At 41.0% G+C, this 23,686-nt stretch overlaps 1 protein-coding gene across 2 annotated transcripts; it reads left to right on the top strand.

Moving 5' to 3' along the window:
* The first annotated feature begins 1,968 nt into the window (after positions 1–1,968).
* st6galnac5b (ST6 (alpha-N-acetyl-neuraminyl-2,3-beta-galactosyl-1,3)-N-acetylgalactosaminide alpha-2,6-sialyltransferase 5b) lies at positions 1,969–16,772 on the top strand. Of its 2 annotated transcripts, XM_006809481.3 has the most exons (5): positions 1,969–2,088; positions 2,645–2,866; positions 11,517–11,926; positions 13,408–13,515; positions 15,973–16,772. In XM_006809481.3, exons 1-5 carry the CDS (start codon positions 2,068–2,070, stop codon positions 16,214–16,216), a joined length of 1,005 nt encoding a protein of 334 aa, XP_006809544.2. In that variant the 5' UTR covers positions 1,969–2,067; the 3' UTR covers positions 16,217–16,772. The 2 variants fall into 2 exon arrangements, with proteins under 2 accessions (XP_006809544.2, XP_087692163.1); XM_087836037.1 differs by lacking the exon at positions 1,969–2,088 and having other exon boundaries at positions 2,603–2,866.
* Positions 16,773–23,686: the final 6,914 nt, after the last annotated feature.

Genomic DNA, 23,686 nt, shown 5'->3' on the forward strand with positions numbered 1-23,686 from the left:
AAATGTATTTTCCAGATGTCTGACGTACATTTTTGTTTGTTTTGTTCTGTTTCTTTTTACATGAGCCTCAGGTGGGGAGGGAGGGGTTTCTTTTTGTTGTTTTTTTTGTTGTTGTTTGTTTGTTGTTGTTTTTTTTTTGTATAATCGCAACATTTTCCTTATGTATTGTGACCATGATTTGTGAAAAAATTAATTTAAATAGAATTTTTAAAAAAAATCTACTTTACTAATAAAAATTGTGTTGCACCAAACAATTGTCATCATTTTTGTCTTTTATCACTGACATAAGGACATAAGCAAGAAAACATTTAGGTTTCTTCTTCAAAGCCATTTCCTGAAATCACTCCTTCTGTTCCTTCAGTTTATACTGTGCAGCACAAGATTCATTTCAAAGACAAAAGGCTTTCACTCCCTCGACATATTTAATTCATGATATAAAGCCAGTACATGACTACAGCCAAAATTACATTTCCTTTTCTGACTGTCTAAGTATGAACAGATACACTTTCAGAAAAAAGCACCTTATTCAACACACTGTGAGTAGGGTGGTGCCATCTAAGGTTCTCCAACAAGGGGAACTTATTTGTAACATTGTGCAATCGGAAGAAGGCTGGTAGACCTCTGGAACTTTAAGGAAAACAATCTAAATTGATTAGAAATACCAATTCAGTTATTTATATATTAATTGATACATTTGGAAACATTGCACAGTGCTTACTAACTAAAGCTCTATCTCACACCTGCAGAAATCATTGTCTTTACATTGTGGTAGGAAACCAGTGGACCCATCAGGTAGACACAAAATGAAATATGTGTAAATGTATTGAATATTTTTATTTACTGTAAAAATCCAGGTAAAGTTAAACGTTTAGAATAGAATCAGAATATTGCCTCATTTGTTTTTCTATTTTACCAAATGCCTTACATCTAGAAGAAACAGTGCAACACGCATCTTTTATTTCTTGAGGAGATACCGGATGCTTTATCAGTTACATCTTGCTAGTACAGTTCCTTCGGCTTTAATTGTTCATGGATTAAACAAGGTTCTGGAAACATCATCTACACATCCATGATGTAAATCTCCAACTCCACCATATCCCAAAGATGCTCTGTTGGATTGAGATTGGTTTGAGATTGACTGCCGAGGGCATTTGAGTGCAGTGAACTCATTGTCAAACTCAAGAAGCCAGTAGGAGAGTATTTGAGTTTTGAGACATTGTGCAGCCATCAGAAGATGGGTACACTGTGGTCATAAAGGGATGACATGGTCAGCAGCAATACTGTGGTGTTTAAACAATGCTCAGTTGGTGCCATGGAGCCCATGGTGTGCCAAAATGAGACCCCCTATGGCATTATACCAGAAACAGTGAGCCAAAACTGGATGGATTCATGTTTCCCATTCTTAGTTGACATTAATGACACCTAGCGTGGTCTTCTGTTGCTGTTCATCCGATTTAAGGTTCAACAAGGAACAGAGGTGCTCTTCTGCATACCTTGGTGGCAACGAGTGGTTATTTGAGTGGCTTTTGTCTTGTTATCGCCTCACAGAAATCGAGCCATTCTCCTCTGGCATCAACACATTTTCACCCAGAGAGCAGAAATGCTCATCCGGCATCAATTATTGCCCAGTTGATGCTTTAATATATCGAACTAAACTAATTTCTGAGAGCTTTGGAGAAACATGGGGGACAGATGTTTTTTTTTTTGTTTGTTTGTTTTTTTTTTTACCTGTTTTTTCTTAATCATTTGAAGTTTTTTTTTATTTTTTTTTTAAAATAAATTCACATGTCTATAACACCAGAGATTAATACATGTGAATTTATATTGACAGAGAAACGGTGCAGGAGTGTTACTGTTTAGAAAAGGCTGACGGAGGAAAGTCGGCAAGCTGAGTTGTTTAGGACCATGAGGAGCGCGCTGTTGAATGAGGGCTTCCAGGAGAGAACGGGAGAAGAGTAGTGGAGCGTCGTTTTCTTTAGCTGCGCGCTGATCCCAGTAATGCCGCCGCTCAAGTGTTGCATGCTGAAGAGTCCCGACGCCTAGCATGAAGAACCGACAAAAGGGGAAATGAAGATGAAGATAAAAGTGGTAATTATGAATGAATGAATCGGAAGTACCACTGTAATATTCCGCTATGGGGAGCTTTTATATATATATATATTTGTGCCTCTCAGAAGTGGAGTTGCAGACTGAGCTCTTTCACTGAATGTGACCCAGTTGCACTTTGCCACATACGCGTAATATTCACAGAGAATAATCCTACAACAGCTCGGCCGTTTAAAGTTGTTTTTCCTGCGTGGGTTGTGAGTGGGGATGGGGTTAAATATGACACGTCTGAACTGAGCAACCTATTTTTGCAGCCTCGTTTTAAAACGTGTTTCCTTGTTGACAGAGCATGTTGAGCGCATTTGAGAAGAATAGCTGGCGTTGCGTTTTCAGCCTTGCATGTGTTATGTTGCATTTGCTTTGAAAGCTGGCAGTTAATTAGTCAAAAAGAAAGAACGAAAAACAATCCTGAGCAAAGGTGCAGATTTCATCCTCAAGCTTGTGGCGGTGTCGGTCCTGAACTGACGGAACCGCTCAGATCAAGTGCTCTGGCGTGATGTTGAGATTTGTGTTTCTGGTGTTTCACGTGTCCCTGCAGTGCCAAGGGGTTAGTGGCATCATCGTCGTTACCATGGTTACCGGCTTTTTGTTGGTGTACAACAGCAGCTCTGGTGACAGATCAGCTTCCTCGTCAAGTTCTTCCTCCTCATCGTCCTCTTACCGTTTGGATGCGCGAGTTCAGTCCACTAAAGTACCGGACAGATCACAGAGACTCCAAACAACATCTCTGGAGGGGTACTCAGGTGTCATGGATCATAAGGTAAATACGGACCATCTGTGCCCTGTGAACCAAGTCAAGTCCTGTTATGGGCGGTAATGATGCTGCACCTGGTTCTTGGAAACTCCAGAGCACTTGCATGCATATTACAAACAGAAATATTATGGTCCACGTTTGTTTTTGTCTTTTTGGTTTTATAAAAGCTGCTTTAGGAATTGAAAATGTGCAGGATCATCTCAGATGTTTAGCAGTAATGTTATCATATCTGAAAATCAATAATGAAACTGTTTCCATTTTCAAAGATATCAAAGATATCACACAACACACAATCGCAGTGTTTGTTTGGAGTGTTTGGGTCCCTGCCAGTGCACTGGTGCCTGCACAGAGAGGAGGAGGTTTAGTCCTGGAAAATATATGTTTGCAAGTGAAGTGAAGTGTCTGGTGGCTAAATGTGTTTTGATTTAGGCACATGGATGCACAGAAACCAGTGACACGGCAGAAACTCATGGGCCATAACGTACTGCAGAGCGACAATGTTTGGAAAAGAGCAAGAAATTCGAATTCAGCATCTTTATGACATTTTTGACAAATTAACAGTTCTCCAACCATCTCCATCAGACTACACAAAGGAAGGTGAATTCACCCTGTGCATTTGGACATCTTTGTGATCGGATGGTCATATTATAAACATCATCAGAAAGCACATTGATTGCGCTGATTGCTTTGTTTTTGTTGTTTTTTTAGCAGCTGTATCTCATTTGTATTCTGCTGTCATCCAGGTAAAGCAGAGAGTAGCATGTAGAGTTCAGGTGTCCACTAAAAATGTGTTTTTTAAAATCCCCCCAGTGACTGAAAACTCATTTGTGTATTTAATTTTTGTGCTACTTTATGTGCCCGACAGTTTTCCTTTTTGCAGCTGCAGCAGCAGCAGCAGCAGCAGCAGCAGCAGTGAGGTCTTTTCGTTTTAACTTTTCACAACAATAAAAAAGTTCTAAAAACCAGTTAATTAAACAATTTAACAATTTCCATTAAGAAAGCAGCACGAGTCTATTAAAGGTTTATTTTGCCCTCAAAGGCTTTTATAATACCATCTCATCTCTTAAGCATGACCTCAAAGTTCTCTTTATAGTTCACTCTGTTGCTTAATTCATAATTAATGTCTTCGGCATAAAATATTTAGGGACAAAAGCACTTAAATCAGGGTGCATTTCAACTATAATGTCTACTCAAGATATGACCGCTGTAATCTTCTCGTCGTGTAAGCGGCACCTTCAACAGTAATATAGTACAAAGGTTCTCTGACCCACTGCATTATCACAGGCTCGTCTTTGAGATAGATTCACGCAGCATCACGTGTCCCCTCGCTGAGAACAATACACAGCAGAGTGGAGCATGCTGCAATGCTCAGGCAGCACAGGAACGGATTTGGAGAAAAAAGTTTTGCTTAATGTTCACTTTACACGGCTCAGCGATCAATGAACGAGTGTGAGAGTCATGCTGCTTTGAAGAGAGGATTGATCCTGCTTAGGCCTGTTGGATTCGTCTCTGTGCTGTCTTGAGTCAGCTTGATTCTAAGATCAGTGCTCCTCTGAGATCATATCCCTTTAAAGCAAAGGAAAAAGAATCATTTAGCTCAGATTTTGCAGGTAGTCTTGGGAGAAATGAACACAAGCTGCTTCCTTTTGGACTTTGCGCGTGGGCACTTTATTATTCATGGTCTCTCCCGTTCATCAACCCCTCCTAGCTGACAGGTGATTTGTGATGGATCCACACTGCGACAGTTTCATACTGCTTAGTGTCACTCCGTACCTCCCTCCCATTGGGGGAGATTCAAGCTCTGCTGCTGCTGCTTCATCCTCTGTCAGAGCCCAAGAGTGACTAACCAGAGCAGACCTGCTGCAGGATCTGTGGAGTGGGTGGATCCTTGCGTATAGTTCCTATTAGGGTCATCTCAGGTCTGCTGCTGCTTCTAGTGGAGGGAATCTTGGCTTTGACACAAGTGTGCGTGCAGACACAGAGACACACACCATCACACAGCACGAGTACACTCACGCAGACGCGCTGTTAAAATTTTATGCCCCCATCAGAGCCAGAGATGCTTGGGAATGTGAGAAAAGCTCTATCTGGTGTGCCTGCTGGACCCTGATTATTGCCTGAATACTTGTGTGCATATCTCGTTCACATGGGCTGTGATTTCACTAAGGTGGGTGGTGGTCTGTGGCGGCTTTGCTCATTTATGCATCACCCAAGAGGTGGCGAAACACCCAGCACACATTAATCACTAAGACTGTGCTGCCTCATGTAGCAGAGGGTTATAAGCTTAACGTTTGGCTTTCCTCTGTTCTCATCTCGTTGCTTAAATGTGTGAAAAGAAAACAGCAGCGTTGAAACCCACAAATCTCCGTCCTGTGAGATCACACATCAGAGTTAAGGTGCATATTTGTGTGGAATAGTTTCTCATTGTGTTTCTCTCTGTACGACTTCTGCAGCGTCTGCAAGTTTTCTTTTGGGGAGATTTCTGCCTCTAGTATGTGTTTCTTTTCTTCGGCGTGTTGCAGTGATTCGAGCTGCTGACTTGAACAGATTCTTTCACGCACACGCAGGTTAACACACTCTTCTGCTTGGCGCCTCATCTTTGCAGCCTCACTGATGTTTTGCCGATTCGAGTTAAAGAGATGTTGACCTTTGAAGAACTGTCAGCAGAGCCAATCTACATTGGCCTTTATAGTCTCTAATCACAAAGCCGGTGTGAAAGCACGAGTGCGGACTGTGTGCCGGCGCGACTTTATGATGTACCTACTTATTATGGGCGATGCCTCTTTGTGCTCTGACAGCTTTTAATGCAGCCAGCCTGGGAGGAATGGGCACCATTATAATGCTTATTCTGTCTTTACCTGACTGACGTTCAATTTAAAGCCTCGTAGTGTACAAAGGCAGCTTATATTATCAGTCAGCGGGTGGAAAAAAGCAGGAACAAAATAAATTCAGCTCTTTGAGCTCACTTAATGGATGACTTAGGATATACACATTTAAATTCAGCTCAAGGTAAGGGAGCACTCCCGGTAAAACTGGCGATGTTATCAGCTGTAACACTCAGAATGATAATACAACGCCTAATTTGTTGTCTAGTTTTTACTGAAAAATTAGGCGAATAGCAATAGTCAAGAGGAAATCATAAACATCCCCAATGATTTTTTGTCTCTTCTCTCTCTTAGTTGACTTGAGCAGAAGAAGAAGACAGGTGCTGTTATTGTCTTAACTATTTTCTCAAATTGAGAACAGGTTTGGAATCGCGACCTGATTGTGTGTCATTGGCAGGAGCTTAATGAGACGTCTGGGGGAACTGTCGGGAGGATTTCGTTGTAATTAATTGGTCTCTGGGAAAAGAAAGCAGCACTGATCGTGAATCCCTCATGCCACAGCAGAGGCACTTTTTCCATCTCCTGCTCTCAGCTGAGCCACTAGCCCAATTCTGTGCACTTTGGAAAGTATTCAGTGACAATGTTCAACATCTAAATGATTTTAATTCATTTCCAGAAAACACATCTTGTTTTTTTCCCACTACTGCTCCTATCACAGGATGCTACCGTGACAGAAGTCTTTCTATTGCTCACTATAATCAGAATCCAATAAAAAAGTCTAAAACCAAATCAAACAGTTATTGTCTGTGCATTTTTCTGTGTATGCAGAGAGCTTTGTTATTATCTGAAAATGATTACAAACTAATTATCGAGGCACACTGCAGATAGCGTGTTTCTACAGTTAAGCTTCCATAAGTGAACTTCAAATCTGCAGCTGAAAATAAAATAAATAAAACCCCAATTATTGTTCTGAAATTGTTTCTGAAAATGTCTCTATGGAGACCACTGGGCTTGAGTCTAGGAGTCAGCTGAGATACAATATGGAGCGTGCCCACTCCACTACCTTCTAGCAGTCTCTGTAGATCAGGGGTGGGCAATTCCAGGCCCCGAGGGCCGGTGTCCCTGCAGGTTCTAGATCTCACCTTGGGTCGACACACCTGAATCACATGATTAGTTCATTACCAGGCCTCTGGTGAACTTCAGGACATGTTGAGGAGCTAATTTAGCCGTTTAAATCAGCTGTGTTGGTTCAAGGACGCATCTAAAACCTGCAGGGACACCGGCCCTCGGGCCTGGAATTGCCCACCCCTGCTGTAGACTAATACCATTATAACCAGTGCTAAACAGACACCAAAGCAAGTTACCTGGATATCTAACAGTCATATGAACAAGTGGACAAAAATCTCTGATTGAAGGTAATTCAGTTTCGTAATGTCCTTGGCTAAAACTTCTTCCAACCTTAACCCTACATGTTGATCATAAACCTAACAGGTAGCTTTACCTAAATCTAAAAAAATAACTTAGTCCAAAAGATAAGTCAGAAACTGGTGATGAGAGACAAGTGGGTGTAAATCTTCAGGTTCCTTATCTGGAGTTTAATCTGTGGTTAATTACGACAGCAAGAGACGTTTTTTCCCCAGGTTTTCTTCATCACGTCTGTCTGACCTCGAAATATCTCATCCCAAGACTTCTTCCTGCAAGTCTGTGCGCTGTAACCTTTTTAAACCGAGTAAGTTTGCAGACATGAATTTGGAGACTGGAGGCACAATAGACGAAGCTCTTGTTCAATATCAAAGGTTGACTGATGGGGTTTGCTCTGAAAGCAATTATGATCTCGGGTTCCCCTGGGAAGTGTATAATCAGGATCATACTGATTAGTCTGGAGTCAGAGAGTGGGCGGTAATTGACCGGGACTGGAACCAGAGCCGTACTCCGAACTGCATCTTCTTGTCCTGCTCTTAACAATATGGACCTCGTTAATCAGTCAGCTTCACATCATGTTTCAGTGAACAGCCTCGGTTGAAATTAGTGTATTTTTAGGTCACGTTAATTCAGGAAAGCGTATTGATTTATAGGTTGTGCACTATTGATCAATAGAGGTGGGAATCACCATACATCCCACGATACGATATTATCACAATACTTAACACACGATACGATATTATCACAATACTTAACACACGATACAATATTATTGCAATTTTTTAAAATATTTTGCGATATTCAGATTCTGTACATAAAGGTAAACTTTATCAATATTCATTTTCTCTAATATCAAAGTCTCACACTCAGTCTTTCTCTCATTTCAGTTTGATTGTTGACAAACTGAACGGTTTGTATCACAGTCTAGTCCAACTTAACTGAATCAACCATCTGGTACAATTATAGCTATTCTGAACTATGCAGTTTCAACACGTTCTCACTCCCAAAGCGTAACATTTTACGCTAGGTGACAAATCGTCAACATATTACGTTTTCGGCTACCCACCACGTTCCTAAATGACGACCTCTGAAAAATGAGGAAGTATGAGAACCGTATGGACTCAATCTACACATGTTCGCTCTTTTTCTTCAAATCGCTTAGAAACAGCTATTTAACATAATTAAAGTCCTGGTTAAGCTCAGGAAAAAGGTTATGGTTAGGGCTAGGGATAAGGTTAGGTTTAGGGCTGGAACGTCTATTACCGCGGGAGCGTCATTGCACTGGATTTCGGCCATAACCCGCCGCGTACCATAAGAACGCCGAAGGTCTCCTTTCGCGTTCCTCAGGAACGCCGCAGGACGAGACAAAACATCGGCATGTTACGCCTCGGGAGTGAGAACGGGCTCGAAATTTATGAAAACTATGCAGCCCCTTCAGCAACTGAAGAATTTGAAAGTAAATTAAAACAAAATATAATTTTACATTAAATAAAAAAGTTTTAAACTTAATTAAAATAAAACATGTCTTAAATTAAAATAAGTAAACTGTCATGTTTATTGCTGCCACAAAAAAGTTAAACACATTTGGACAGTGAAGGAATGTCAGGATTCTTGCTCAGAAAAAGGATCAACATGCTCTGAAGTCAGAGCACAAAAACCTTTTTGTAACAAAATATCGATTTCTGCTGTCCCAGTATCCATACATTATTAGCAAACAAAATATCACCATGCTACACAGTATCCATTTTTTCCCCCACCCCTATTGATCAAGATAGACAACCTTCTGTCTGCATAATAAAGTCTGAATATGGGAGCGTAGGAGTCAGCAGGTGTTAAAGTGATGGTTGTTTCATGAATCAAAGGTAATTCAAGGCTGATTATGAGTGAAAACTACTTGTAATGAATTCCATCCATGTATTTATCCAGTCACGAGCCTGTGGGTTGCACCTTCAGCTGCCTGGCCTCTGAAATATTCTGCTTGTGATTTTGAAAGCCAGTCTCGCTGTGATACAGGATTTATAAGTGCCTATTTCCCAGCAACATCAAGCTGTCAGAAGCTCCGGGAGCCGAAGCTGGAACTTCAGCATCGCTGTCAAGGACACTTTTATTACTTCACAGGCACTTTAAACTATGACACCAGCCTGGCAACCTTCAATTGACTTTCTCTTGTTTAACACACCTTCCTGACTTTTAACATTATTATAATTTGGATTATGCTTTGCAGTAATTGCTTGGACAGTGCTTAGGGGCAAATGCACTTTCTGTCTCTCTGTTGTCTGCAGAGAAAGAAATACCTAAAAGGACTGTGATTCTTCCCAGCCAAGACGGGGAGGGTGTGTTTGTGCAACCAAGTGTGTAATTTGCTCCAACCTACCTGATATTGAGAGAGCGCGCACATCCCAACAGGGATGATTTTCAGGGGGGAAATCTGCTGGAGAATGGAAATGTGATGAGCGTTCCGAACAAAGACTTTGAGTGTGTTCGTTTGAAGGAATTCCAACTAGTTTTGGATCTCGATGTTTTTCAGACTGTTGCAAATTCTCGCCAGAGAAACGTGATTTCATTACACATTTTGGGGCTACACTGAACTCGCCACACAGATTCACAGACGTCCCCAGACATTGCACTCATACACACATTTACAAAGAGACACACATGCACACAAGGCAATCATTCAGCGTGGGGTCACAGATAGTGGGGGTGTATTATAAATATAGCTGTGGTAGCAGTGCAGCCTCTGGCGCTGGTAAAATCACCTGTCTGCACACACACACGCACACGCACACACACACGCACACACACCTTCCCACCTCAGAACCTGATGGAGTGTGAAGTACCGAGCACAGTTCAGAATGCCAATGTAGCTGTCTATTAGGGTGGGGAATAATTCATGTGAAGAGTCTCTGGGTGTTTGCTGTCGGATCATTCAGTTTTCAAGTTTGAAAAACCTGGTTGGATGCCACAACATGAATACCTGGTTCATACAATTCAAGCCCAAACAAGCACTCTTCACTCCAATGCTGCACAAAAAAGCTGCATGAACAGGATTTTGACCAGTGCATGTCGTCCCTGTTTTATGTTTTCTTTTTTTTATTTTAAGTGAAAACTGCTGAATAAATGTGTGATGTTGAGATGTGTGAAGTCTAACTGCTTGATTCAAGACCCGTCTGGATGCAGCCGAATCATAATCAATGATTGAAAGGGCTCTACATGAATTAGCTTTAAACTCCAGTGTTAAAATCCCCACTTTCGCCCCAATCTCAGAGATGAATGAATGAATGAATGAATGAATGAATGAATGCATGCTTTATTGGCCATATGCAGGTTGCCCTGCAGAGGAATAGGACCCCCCCCCCCCCCCCCCCCCCCCGACTTACACACACAACAAAGACATCACATGGGAATACAAGTCGGAGATCGGCAGCGTTACAGAGAAAACACTGAAAAAGTACACAACAATGGGAAAATACAAGAGGAAAAAAAGAGACCTCTACTCATGCTGGGCACCTATGGGAGGACAGCATGACAACAGGAAACAAAAAAACTCCTCTGCACAGAGAGCACATAAATGTCCACAGTACAACATTGGAGCACGTGACAAGCCACAGGGTTGGGTGGGGGGTGAGGAGTAGTCCCAAGGAAAAGAGATGCTTTATATGCTTCAAGCTTGCTTAAGCTTTTCGTGGTTGCCACATTTTAAAATCAAGCAGAGCATCTCAGAAAAAATGAGATTTGACTTGATAGTATCTCATTTCCCACATTTAAATATGTCAACAACTACTGAACGCAAATATTGTTGGTTTCTGGTTCTCAAAGGCTAAAAAACACTTTTTAACACACTTTTTATCTTCATGTGTTTAAGATACATTTTCAATCATGTAAGTAAAAATAATACAGTATCTTGCACATCATGTTAGGACCTTGCTCTGAAGCTACATCTGGTTTTACGGAGTGCCAGAGAGATTTAAACTTATTTATCTGAATAAGTCCATCTGGGGCGATCGTGGCTCAAGAGTTGGGAGTTCGCCTTGTAATCGGAAGGTTGCCGGTTCGAGCCCCGGCTTGGACAGTCTCGGTCGTTGTGTCCTTGGGCAAGACACTTCACCCGTTGCCTACTGGTGGTGGTCAGAGGGCCCGGTGGCGCCAGTGTCCGGCAGCCTCGCCTCTGTCAGTGCGCCCCAGGGTGGCTGTGGCTACAATGTAGCTGCCATCACCAGTGTGTGAATGGGTGGATGACTGGTTGTGTAAAGCGCTTTGGGGTCCTTAGCCACTAGTAAAGCGCTATATAAATACAGGCCATTTACCATCTGTGACTTGTGGTTGGATTTTTCTCTCCCACCACTTTGTCTCATTACATAATGTGAATGAAACTGCAACAATGTCTGACTTTTTAACTTTGAACTTCACAGCCGCTGAAAATGCACTGCAGGACTTGTGCCCTGGTGACCAGCTCTGGGCAACTGACAGCGAGCAAGAAAGGCGAAGAAATCGACCGCTCTGAGTGTGTTATTCGTATGAACGATGCTCCCAGCCTCGGGTATCAGCAGGACGTCGGTCGGCGCGCAAGCCTGCGTGTTATAGCTCACTCCAGCCTGCAGAGGGTGCTGCGGAGCAGGCAGGAGCTCCTCAACATGAGCCAAGACACAGTGTTCATCTTCTGGGGACCAAGCAGTTGCATGAGACGTGATGGAAAAGGCCATGTTTACAACAACCTGAAGCTTTTAAACCAGCTGCTACCCAAACTTAAAATCTACATTATTTCCAGGATCAAGATGCTGAAGTTTGATGAACTATTTAAAAAGGAAACTGGGATTGACAGGTAAATATTCACATGATGAATGAGTTTTATATTTTTGGGACTTGAATGAGACAAAGAAATCAAGAGACACACAACACACAAAAGAACTGTCATTAGTGTTTATATTAGGGGAATATATTACAAAGATAGAAAGCACTAATGTCTTACCTATTGTTTTATGTACAGAATTCAGTACACAGCAGATGCATGTTTTTCATAAGCAAAGGCAGGAGTAAGGGATTCATTATTCATTATCTTTTGTTTCGACGCATAAACGTAAACACAGTTTAAAGAATGCAAAAACAGCAGGATGCACCAGACACTGATATCACCTTCGAGATGTAAAATACAATTTGTGAACAAACTCCAAACCTGTGCAAACAGGATGTGATGGATATATGAGCTGAGCGAGAGGCTGCGATTTGGATGAGGCTTTAATGAAGAGCTGCAGCAGCTCCCAGACATGCCAGAACCCTTTGATACATGTGACTCAATCTTTGTAAATGTAACTACATGAGTGGCCGACACCTTTGCCAGCATTCGTGATCGTTTTGGCTCCCCTCAGGACATCTGCGAGTCCTTATCTTGAGGCTATGATCATCATTCACTCACTGATCTGAAAACTGGAGAAAAAAAGTAATGTATGGGAAGAATCCATGCTACTAAACTGGCCAATCACAACCATTGCAGGCTGTGTTAATGTGACATGTAGTTACATTTCCAGGAAGCAGCATTTCATCATCAGTGTAAGGTTTCAGAGGGATCTACAGATACCTCCTGTGTACATTTTATGCAAAGGTATCATTTTCCTATGGGAAAGCCTAACAAGTATATGCAGCTGGTAGGCATCAGGAAGTGAAATGCTTGCACTGTATTCCCAATCCTGCATCTCAAATAAAATTATCTTTAATATTGCATTAAAAAGTAATATCGTTCTAAAGAAACAGCTCACAAAAGTCTCGGCTGGAAAAAAGAAAATAATTTTATCATCAAACGTCTCAAGCTGGGTTACCAAAGATTTCTACACGTTCTTTGCTTTTATAGAGAATATGAAGCGGAGCCACGTTTCCTGACTTTTAATACATGTTAATTGTCTCTTTGCATATGCGGGACAGGCAAAGTGAAAAATGGCTGAATGTGACCTTGCAAAAAAGACAACGGCAGACAAAGACACCTCATTGTCGTGAATGCAGCTATTCATCTAAACTCATTTGCATGTGAACAATAAGCCAACAGATTGAAAACTGAATGAAAAATGTTGCATTTGAATGGCAATCCAGTGACTTCTGCTCTCATGTAGCAATAGCCAGTGTCAGAATGAATGTTTTTATGTATTTATCTTTATTTTATTTTCTATTCTATTTCTTTTTTATAACAGCCCATGTATCAACTGTCACACAGTCGGCTACAGGGTTTCCTCTTCAGCGACTGATCAGATGAAATCTAAAAACGACGGTTTTACCGTCTTTAATCTTTTCTGAACAGCTTCTCTTTTCTTCCAGGAAGAGTTCCAACTCCTGGTTGAGCACCGGCTGGTTTACTATGGCTATAGCCCTGGAGCTGTGTGATAGGATCAACGTCTATGGCATGGTGCCTCCTGATTCCTGCAGGTAGATTCCTGCAGTTTCTTTTTCTTCTCCAAATATTTATTAGCTTTGCTCCATTTTTTTTAAACTTAGCATTCCTTAACTGTTGGAAGATTAATATGACTTGTGGATATTTATTGATAAACCACCATGGCCAAAACATAGTTCCATGCAATTTAAATATTTTGGTTTGTAGTAATATTGTGTCAGTTTATGATTGGGTAAAAGGCCAGCAGGGTTTTTATTTGATGTTATAAAGTAAAGACTCTACCATTCTAAAATATGATATGTTTTTTAGTACCAAGGCATGTGATGGGAATTTTAATAAACTAATTACTGTATGATAGAGCAGCGGTCCCCAACCCCCGGGCCTCGGACCGGTATCGGTCCGTGAGTCCGTCAGGTTATTGTCTCCCCAGAAACACTTCCCTTGTGCTTTTGGAAATCTGTTTCTCCTCTTTCCGTTGTGTTTTGTGTGCTTTTGTAGCGTTTTTCCTATTGCTGGTGTTTTCTTAAGTTGCAGTCGGTTTGGCCTCTCAGGGCCACCGTATAATTGTCCTGCTACGTGACCCAGTTTCAGCCAAGTGTTAGTCACTGGACAGATGGACAGCTTCACTTTTGACTCTAGAACAGCGGTCCCCAACCCCCGGGCCTCGGACCGGTACCGGTCTGTGAGTCGTTTGGTACCGGGCCGCGAGAGTTGAGGCTCAGGAGTGAAATGTATGGTTTTCAGGGTTTTTATCGGTTTTCAGCGTTATTTTGTTATCGTTTTTATCGTTTACTCGGTTTTGCTGGGTCTTTTCACGTGTGTTATGAATAAATCTTCTTTTTTTCGGTACTGGTACTAGTTTTATTTTGTTGTATTTATCCGCGACACCTTAAAGGCCGGTCCATGAAAATATTGTCGGGCACAAACCGGTCCGTGGCGCAAAAAAGGTTGGAGACCGCTGTGATAGAGCATTGAAAACCTATGATGAAATGACATATTATTATTGGCAATGTTTAATTTTACAGACGTACAGTTATTTAGTCTTGAAAATCTTGTTAAATACATGAATGTTTCTCATATTTGTCAGATTTTACACAATATGGTTTCTCCACTATTTAGTCGGTTTATTAGGATAAACAAAAAACAAATGTAAAGAAGTCTGACGTTACAGCTGCATTATTTCTTTGAGGACGAGCTCTTTTGGTCAGTCTGCATTAAATGTAAAGGTGTGTAAGAGTGGAGCTCCGTACCCGTCAGCGTCAGACAGCAGAGAAATACTTTGAAATGCCAGTTAAATAAATTAATAATCAGTTGATTGATAAGCAGATATAAAGCAGTGAGTTGGTTGTTCTCCTATTGCCAACTTGTTTCCCTTCACTGTTGGGCTTTTGGTATGTTTTCTTTTTCTTCTTCTCCTTTTACTTTTAAGATGTAGCCAGGGACCACATATTTAAATGATCCCAAGGCTAACTCTTGTGTCTTTACAGCAATGTTTATTAAAAATATTTAGATAAGCTCCTTAATCATCTGAGCATTTTGCATTTTGCAGCATTTTTCTCTCCACCAACTCCCAAAAGAAATATCAATGTTCCACCATATTTAACATCTACTAACTAGCTTTGTCTGATGGGTGCAGTGGGTTTGGAGCTGCACAATGCAGCAGAAAACAAGACATACCAATCCACCGAATGTTATTAGAATTACTGAGAAAGAGCGTGTCACACGTGCACGCACTTTTAACCCTTATTCACTGGTTTGTGAATGTTATTTTCTCCTTAGCATCGAGTTTTGTCTGTTAAAATATGCATTGAGATGCTTTATCCTCACGGCAGGTTCAGTTTGTCACTTCCTGTTTGAGCCAGTGGGCCAAATAGTGCATGAAGCGAATGGTACACTTCTTCTGTTCTGTGCTGCAGCCTCACTCTGTGATTTAGTGTGTGCCGACACCACTGATGTTTCCACATAAAATCGTGTCTAGTGCATCTTTAATGATGTCTTCCAACTTGGTAATATAGCATTTACTCCCTGCAGTGGACGCCAGCACCACTGAAAACATCGTCGCATTTTACAGTGAAATAGCGCTGCTGAAAATATGCTGTACAGGTTTGTACCGTGTGTTTTTAGCATTTAAGAGACACTGGAAAATCTGCTGATTTTATTTTCTGACATTTGGCCACAAGGACAAGAACACAAAGAACACTTTGAAAAATTCATGGCACCCTCACGTGTCACAGAAAGCTCCTCTGAGCTTTGTGTTAGCGTGAGTGTCAGATGAATAGGAGAGTGTATAATGAACATTTCTGTGAGTGCGGATTCTTCTGATCTTTCTGTTTTTCTTTGTTCCTTCTTCTCTTTATTCCCCTCTCCGACTTGTTTCTTTCCCCCTCCCCACCCATGAATCTCATAATTACACACTATTTCGACATCCCTCCTGTGCGCATTGGCTTTCATGCTATTTCATGGCTCCCTCCTCTCTCTTCTCGCCTGTGTAGATCCTCCTCCCATCCTACTGTACTGTATCATTACTATGAGCCCTCGGGGCCCAACGAGTGCTCCATGTATCTTTCTCACGAGAGAAATCGGCGAGGAAGCCACCACCGTTTCATCACAGAGAAGGCGGTATTTGCAAACTGGGCTCGAACTCGTGACATCCACTTTTACCAGCCAGACTGGAAGCCCTCTCCCATCGTCACCACCGTGAATGGCTCGTACACTGCAAATCCAGCCGGATCCTGAAACGCAGCCCAGAGACGAACCCCAGAAATATGAAATATGTGTGTGGATGGTTTTCTGGCCAGTATGAATACACAAGACAGCAGCAGGACAGAGCGAGCTGCTTGTGGCTGTTAGCCGACTGTCTAAGCAGCTTGGCAGAATGGGATCATTGCGTAACAGCAGCACAAAGCCTCAACAATGCTTTGGAAGTGTAACTCTAAAAGGATGAATTTCATACTGGAATCAAAGCCGTGAGGGTTGTCTCAAGTGTGCTTTTTACACAAAATAGAGCCGCTTTAGTAACACTTGAGCTGTCAGAGAGGAAACAGGCAAAAGGAAAACAGTAAACACTGCATGTCTCATCTATTCTATCAATTAAAATGGAATAAAAACTCCATATGATGCTAACGTCATGCTTTCAGTGCTGTGCTGATGACGCATAGGATAGTAGTAGGCTAACACAGCGGTCCCCAACCCCCGGGCCTCGGACCGGTACCGGTCCGTAAGTCGTTTGGTACCGGGCCGCGAGAGTTGAGGCTCAGGTTTGAAATGTATAGTTTTCAGGGTTTTTATCGGTTTTCAGCGTTATTTTGTTATCGTTTTTATCGTTAACTCGGTTTTCCTGGGTCTTTTCACGTGTGTTATGAATAAATTTTCTTTTTTTCGGTACCGGTACTAGTTTTATTTTGTTGTATTTATCCGCGACACCTTAAAGGCCGGTCCGTGAAAATAATGTCGGGCATAAACCGGTCCGTGGCGCAAAAAAGGTTGGAGACCGCTGGGCCAACACGTTCTCACTCTCAAAGCGTAACATTTTACGCTAGGTGACAAATCGTCAACATATTACGTTTTCGGCTACCCACCAAGTTCCTAAATGACGACTTCGGAAAAGTGAGGAAATATGAGAACCGTATGGACTCAATCTACACATGTTCGCTCTTTTTCTTCAAATGCTTAGAAACACGCTATTTAACATCATTAAAGTCCTGGTTAAGCTCAGGAATAAGGTTATGGTTAGGGCTAGGGATAAGGTTAGGTTTAGGGCTGGAATACAGGGCTGGAACGTCTATTACCGCGGGAGCGTCATTGCTCTGGATTTCGGCCACAACCTGCCGCGTACCATAAGAACGCCGAAGGTCTCCTTTTGCGTACCTCAGCAACGCCCCGGGACGTGACAAAACGTCGGCATGTTACGCCTCGGGAGTGAGAACGGGCTGGCCATAAACCGGTCCGTGGCGCAAAAAAGGTTGGAGACCGCTGGGCTAACAGACCACTTTACTGCTCACTGATGATTATGTCTTCAGATTCACCACACATCTGAAATTGTGAAATGCCATGCTTACAACTGCTATTTTTATGCAGTTTTCTTTTTAAAAAGAAGGGACTATATTCATCATTTTCATGAATAATAAACCTCGCTTTATGATTTTCGACTGAAGTGATTGGAATTCATGAGACACTTCACTCACAAGCACAAATGTCAGCTTCATGGTGGATGTAAAAGCGTTTCCTCTTGGGATATAAATGTCTGTGACAAATTTCATGGGAATTTATCCGATAGGCGCAGCCTGAATGAAAGTGGAGGACCAACGCACGGCTGGATTTTTACATTACTCGGTTGGATCATTTATGCTCTTAATGTCTGTGTTTCCACATTCCTGTAAGAACGTCATGTATAGTTTGCCAATATTTGGCATTAAATGTGATGGAGATAAAGTTCTTGTCACAAACATGGCACAGTGCATCATGTGTAAATGTAATGTGTCATATTTAGACACAGTCCAGTTTATAGAGCCATGATAATTAGGTCTGGTTTTGCTCTCTGTAACAGATTGCCCTCAACAAAGCCCTGCCAGCCCATGTGTCTGATACTCGAGGCCATGATTTGTTCTGTGATTAAATCCAAATGTCAGAACAAGTCCTCAAAGGCTTTTTCCTTGACTTCCAGCCAAGTCAGCTACTCTACCACAGATAAAAATGATTATATCAAAGTGTCCTGAGCAGCCGCTTCGGTCTTGACCCACGGGCTTCTGTCTTCCTTCTGTTCAGCATACCAATAGAGGGAAACTGGATTCTAGCTGGGCCTGATGTTGACCTATCCAACCATATCTCCGGGGTTAGGGAGAGCAGCATGACTACTGCAGAATTCAAGTTGTTTCATCCCCCAGAGGTGGGCTGCAAAAAAAAGGCAGAGTGCTGCCTGTTTCTGTGTTCATTCACTTTTTACCAGCAGGACCAGCAGTGAGGTTGAATTGTAATATTGTAAGGCTCTCAGGTGCTCCGAGAAAAGCCCACGCTGTGCTGCGGTGTCATGCTAAGTGGACTCACTGCTCCTTAGATCTGAACAGTGTGCACTGTGCACCAATTACTGGCTCTTCAGGTAGAAAGGTTGAATTTTAAAGACCTGAAAGGACAAGTTGGCTGCAAATGAGCCAGCTGTTGCTGTCTTAAACACCTCCTTGAGGCCGCATAATCATTTCCATTAAATGTGGAACCGTTCAAAGAAAAAAAAAGGATAACATCAAAGCTGTGATGTAGGCAATTTGAAAAAATGATCAGATCATACATCTTGGATGCCAAATGGCATTTAAAACATCATTTACATGTAATAATACTTTATTAGATAAATAGTTTGACTAAAATATTCTGAGTTAGATAAAAAGACCATTACCAAAATGACCCAGAGCTTATTCCAAGACAATCACTGGAAACAGAGAGAAGCAATAAGCCAAGCTGAGTTTATCGATACAGCACATTTCATGTGACAAACACACTATAGAAACATTATAACATTAATAATAATAACATTCAATAATAATACTAGTGTGTAAAATGCCTTTGTTTTCTTTGCTGGGCTGTTTTTGTTGACTCCCTGACAAAAAATAGGCAAACTGTGAGAGTCTTCACTAATATGTTGGATTACACTGAAACCTCTTCTGGATTAAGACCCTTCAAACAAAACTGATTATATAGGAAATTGATCATAAAATGTATATTTATGCCACATCAAACAATAATGTTATTCTGTACATTTCCCATTAGCAAGAACATGTAGACTTTGCTTTATGTCTCCTTTTTCAATTCAGATAAGAATTATCATCATAAACAATGGTCAAAGATATAAAGTAGCACCACAGTGTTTGTTGCCCTGGTAGTAACGGTTTAATCCAATTTAATAGCTGTTTTCTCTGAGTCACTACCAGAAACAGTGCAAAACATCCAATAAATCCCCAAATCTATCATTTCTATTACCAGTTTTCCAATTTGAGTTTGATATTCCTTCTGTGCTCGGCTGTGAGGTCTCTGTAGTAATTGAAACAGCAGCAGGATAAAGTCACAATTTCCTCTCTCCAGGAGTATTTTCCATTATGGCACATATCACATATACTCCGTGGAAGCACAGAAATTGGCTAGTGACAAATATGTCCTATTCATGACAGCCGAGTTTTATCAGCAAGTCTGCAAAATACCATCATCCTGTGTGGAGCCAAGACACGTGAGAGATAAGAATTCATGGTGTTTCGTTTTCTCAGACTACACATCATCAATCTTAGTGCCTAAAAAACTGTAAATTATCTTTAAAGAGAAATATTGAAACAAGTGCTTAAATTGAATATTGTAATGGTAATTTCCATTCAGGTCTGTATGTTCTGAGTCTACACTGACACCTGGTGGCTTCACAGATTATCAGCATTTTTTTTACACGGTAAATTCTTCTGATAACATCTTAGTACTATATATGAGAAATGTGTCAGGCTGTATTTATACCTGTAAACAAGTTCAAACTGACCATCAGAATGGGGAAAATGGGTGATTTAAAGTACTTTGAATGTGGATTTTTTAAAAAAAAATTAATTTTTTTTTCAGATTAGCTGATCTGAGTATTTAAAAAATGGCTGATTTACTGGTGTTATAGTCCAAATAAGAGAGAAAAGATATCCAGTGAGCAGCAGTTCTCTGGGTAAAAACGAACTGTTAATGCCAGAGGTTTGAAGAGAAAAGCCAGACAGCTTACACAAAAGATGTGAAGACTGCTGTGCGAAGTACACGTTAGATTTAAATCAACCAAAATGTACTAAAATGGTTTGAATGTTTCATAGCTCAATAAATTTAAGTGTCATTTGAAAACTTTCTGCAAAAGCATCCCCACATGTAAGATACAATTTGATAAAATGTTACAGTTTTCCATGAAAGTAAGATTAGAGAATCTGATTGGTTACAACACACTAAAATCATTGTTGCCTTTTTTCTACCATGCAAATGTTTTCTTTAAAGTAAACGTTGTAATGATGAAATCTGAATTCATCCAAGAAAAGTTTGGTCATCTTACTGTTTTTTGGGGAAAGGGTAGAAAATATCCTCACTACATGTTGATGTGACTTATTTTGTGCACACCTTAAATGACTCCTTGATATGCTTGATATGAATGGGCATCATTTAACTAAAAGATCTGAATCAAAAATACCTTTACAATATTATTAAAAATGAATTCTGATAGCTTAAACAGTTGTTTCAGATTATCATTACATAGTTCTGGATTTTTAAAGCTCTGTCAGATATTATCAGAGAAAAACACATATTAATCTTTGTTTATGTTATAAATCCCTGTAAACTTAAAGACATTAAGATGTAATTCATCTTTTCATCTTAAACCCAGCAGATGGAGACACAACAGGCTGTTTTCTTCCTGTAACTCTTGTGTCAGGAGGTGCTATGAGTGCAACACTGTGCTCAGGGACCTCATTCATTAAATGTTCTTAGATTTATATTTTAACCTGGTAAATATTGTCCTTCAATTTATATGAGACAAATTGCATGAAAACTTGCTCAAGCAGTGAACTCTCAATCTCAACTTTTACAGCAAGTGTAAGTTTAGTCATGAACATTTAAAAAGACAAAAACTAGATTCAACCCAGACAGTGAAGCAAAGTTAAGTAAAATCCACAGCTTGGGAGTTTGTGGTTGCTGTGGTAAAACATAAATCTGTTACATTATATGAGTCTCTACCAGCACTATCTGCAGAAATTTTCTGTTAATCAGTAGGTTAAGATTAGTTCAATGTGCCATCGCTCACTTTAGTCAAAGGCAAACAGTGTAAAGTGCTCCTATGATCGACCATGAATGAGCATATTTATTTTTTTCTAAATAGTCATTATAATTCTATTGAGAGGTCACATTTAACTAAATCCTGCAGAAAAAATCTATTTCTGTGCAAATGTAAACATAAGATAAGATAAGATAAGATAACCTTTAATAGTCCAACACGTGGGAAATTTGTTTTGTTACAGCAGAAAGTGGACAGTGCAAAGTTACATAGAAAAATTAGAAAATAAAAACACAGGAATAAGATACTGTACACAACTGTACACAATAGAATAGAATAAAATAAAATACTATATACAATCGAATAAAATAGAATAAAATAGAATACAAATGCTATATACAATTGAGTATAATACAACGATGCCAGAAAAGAGTATTGCACTTAGTGTTATTGCACATGTGTGGATGTGTTTGATCAGTTGAAGTCATTTTTTGTGGAGTCTGACAGCAGTGGGGAGGAAAGACCTACAAAATCTCTTCGCCCCACACCGTGGGTGCCACAGCTGCCACTGCCACTGCTGTCACAGTCTCCTGCATGGGGTGGGAGATGTTGTCCAACGGGGATGACAGCTTAGCCACCACTCTCCTGTCACTCACCACCTCCACTGGGTCCAGAGGGCGTCCTAGAACAGAGCTGGCCCTGCGGATCAGCCTGTTCAGTCTCTTCCTGTCCCCGGCTGAGATGCTGCCGCTGCAGCAGACCACACCGTAAAAGATGGCAGAGGCCACCACAGAGTCATAGAAGGTCTTCAGGAGTGGGCCCTCCACTCCAAACGACCTGAGTCTCTGCAGCAGGTACAGTCTGCTCTGCCCTTTCCTGTAGAGGGCGTCTGAGTAACGAGTCCAGTCCAGTTTGTTGTTCAGATGAACACCAAGGTACCTGTAGCTGTCCACAGCCTCAATGTCCATGCCTTGGATGTTCAGTGGTTGCAATGGAGGATGTTTGTGCCTGCAGAAGTCTACCACCAGCTCTTTGGTTTTACTAGTGTTGATCTGGAGGTAGTTCAGCTTCTCCAACGTGTCCTTCAGGACTGTGGGAAGAATACTGAACCCCCTGAGCCAGAGGGTGAACCAGACATGAGCTAGGAGGAATGTACAAACTCAGAAACACTGAGACGGTGTATAAAATGTAAATAAAAACCGAATGCAAATCTCATAAACCCATATTTTATTCACAATAGAACATAAAAAAGCATCAAATGTAGTTTCAAGTAAAAATAAAAGGGCAATTTGAATATGAGGACAGCAACATGACTCAAAAAAGTTGGGTCAAGTTTAGCACTCAGTAGCATTCCCTTTTCTTTTAGGAATAGTCCTGCAAACATCTTGAGCACTGAAGATGTTATTGCTGAACTTTTGTTAGAGGAAGGTTGTCCCATTTATGCCTGATATAGAATCTTAACTGCTCGCCAGTCTCAGGACTTCTTTCTCATATTTTTTCATTTCATGACGCGTGAAATGTGTTTTCAGTTGGTGAAAAGTCCGTACTGCACGCACGCTATTATAACAGACTCAGTGTACACAAATATGCAAAGCTTTGCCTGAAATAAACATCTGGATGGGAGCATCTGTTGCTGTAAAACCTTGCAGCACCAATAGCGCCCTTCCAGATGTGTAAACTGACAATTCCACAAGCACTGGCTTCTTCTTTGGGTGATAGAGCTTTAACCTACACTTGTCAATGGCATTTTAAACTGTGTGCACCTTTCTGGAGCTGTTCCTCAGCCCAGACAGTCATTTCCATAACAGTATCATGGCTGTTTTTAATACTTTCCGCCCAGAGGGCTCAAAGATGACACAAATCCAGTAGTGTTTGCCCCTGGCCCCGGGCACACAGAGATTTTGCCAGATTCTCAGAATCTTTTGAAGACATTATGTACTGTAGATGATCAGATATTCAATTCTTCACAATTTTATATTGAGGAACATTATTCTAAACTCATCAAGAAAGAGTTTTCCATACAGGATCAGTTGGGGGTCCTTGTTAACAACAACAGCCTCCAGTGCTGCATCTCTTCTTTTCTTGCTACTCTACATGTTGCTAAAAGACAAACAGCAGCAGCTACTTGTCATCTGTTTCTTTATTCTCATTATTCATATTTTTACCCAGTGCTTGATTTATAAAACAGGAGGTCTTGGAACACAGACAGGGAGCTTTTCCAATGAGTCAAGGCAGAGAAAAAGTGACAGAACACATAAATAATCTGCACTGCCTGGAGAGTATTAGAGCTGCCCTAACACTGCCTGCAATCATAATACGTTTCCTACACTGTTCCTAATTCATAATAAAAAAAAACTTTCTCATTGATTACAGAGTTAAAGACAGTCTGAACATGAAAAACACAAAAGACAAAGGCGTACTTGTTTAACATGCTGGAGGAGCACAAA

This window comes from Neolamprologus brichardi, chromosome 23 (assembly GCF_056152115.1).
Source record: "Neolamprologus brichardi isolate AB-2024 chromosome 23, ASM5615211v1, whole genome shotgun sequence".
NCBI lineage: Eukaryota > Metazoa > Chordata > Actinopteri > Cichliformes > Cichlidae > Neolamprologus > Neolamprologus brichardi.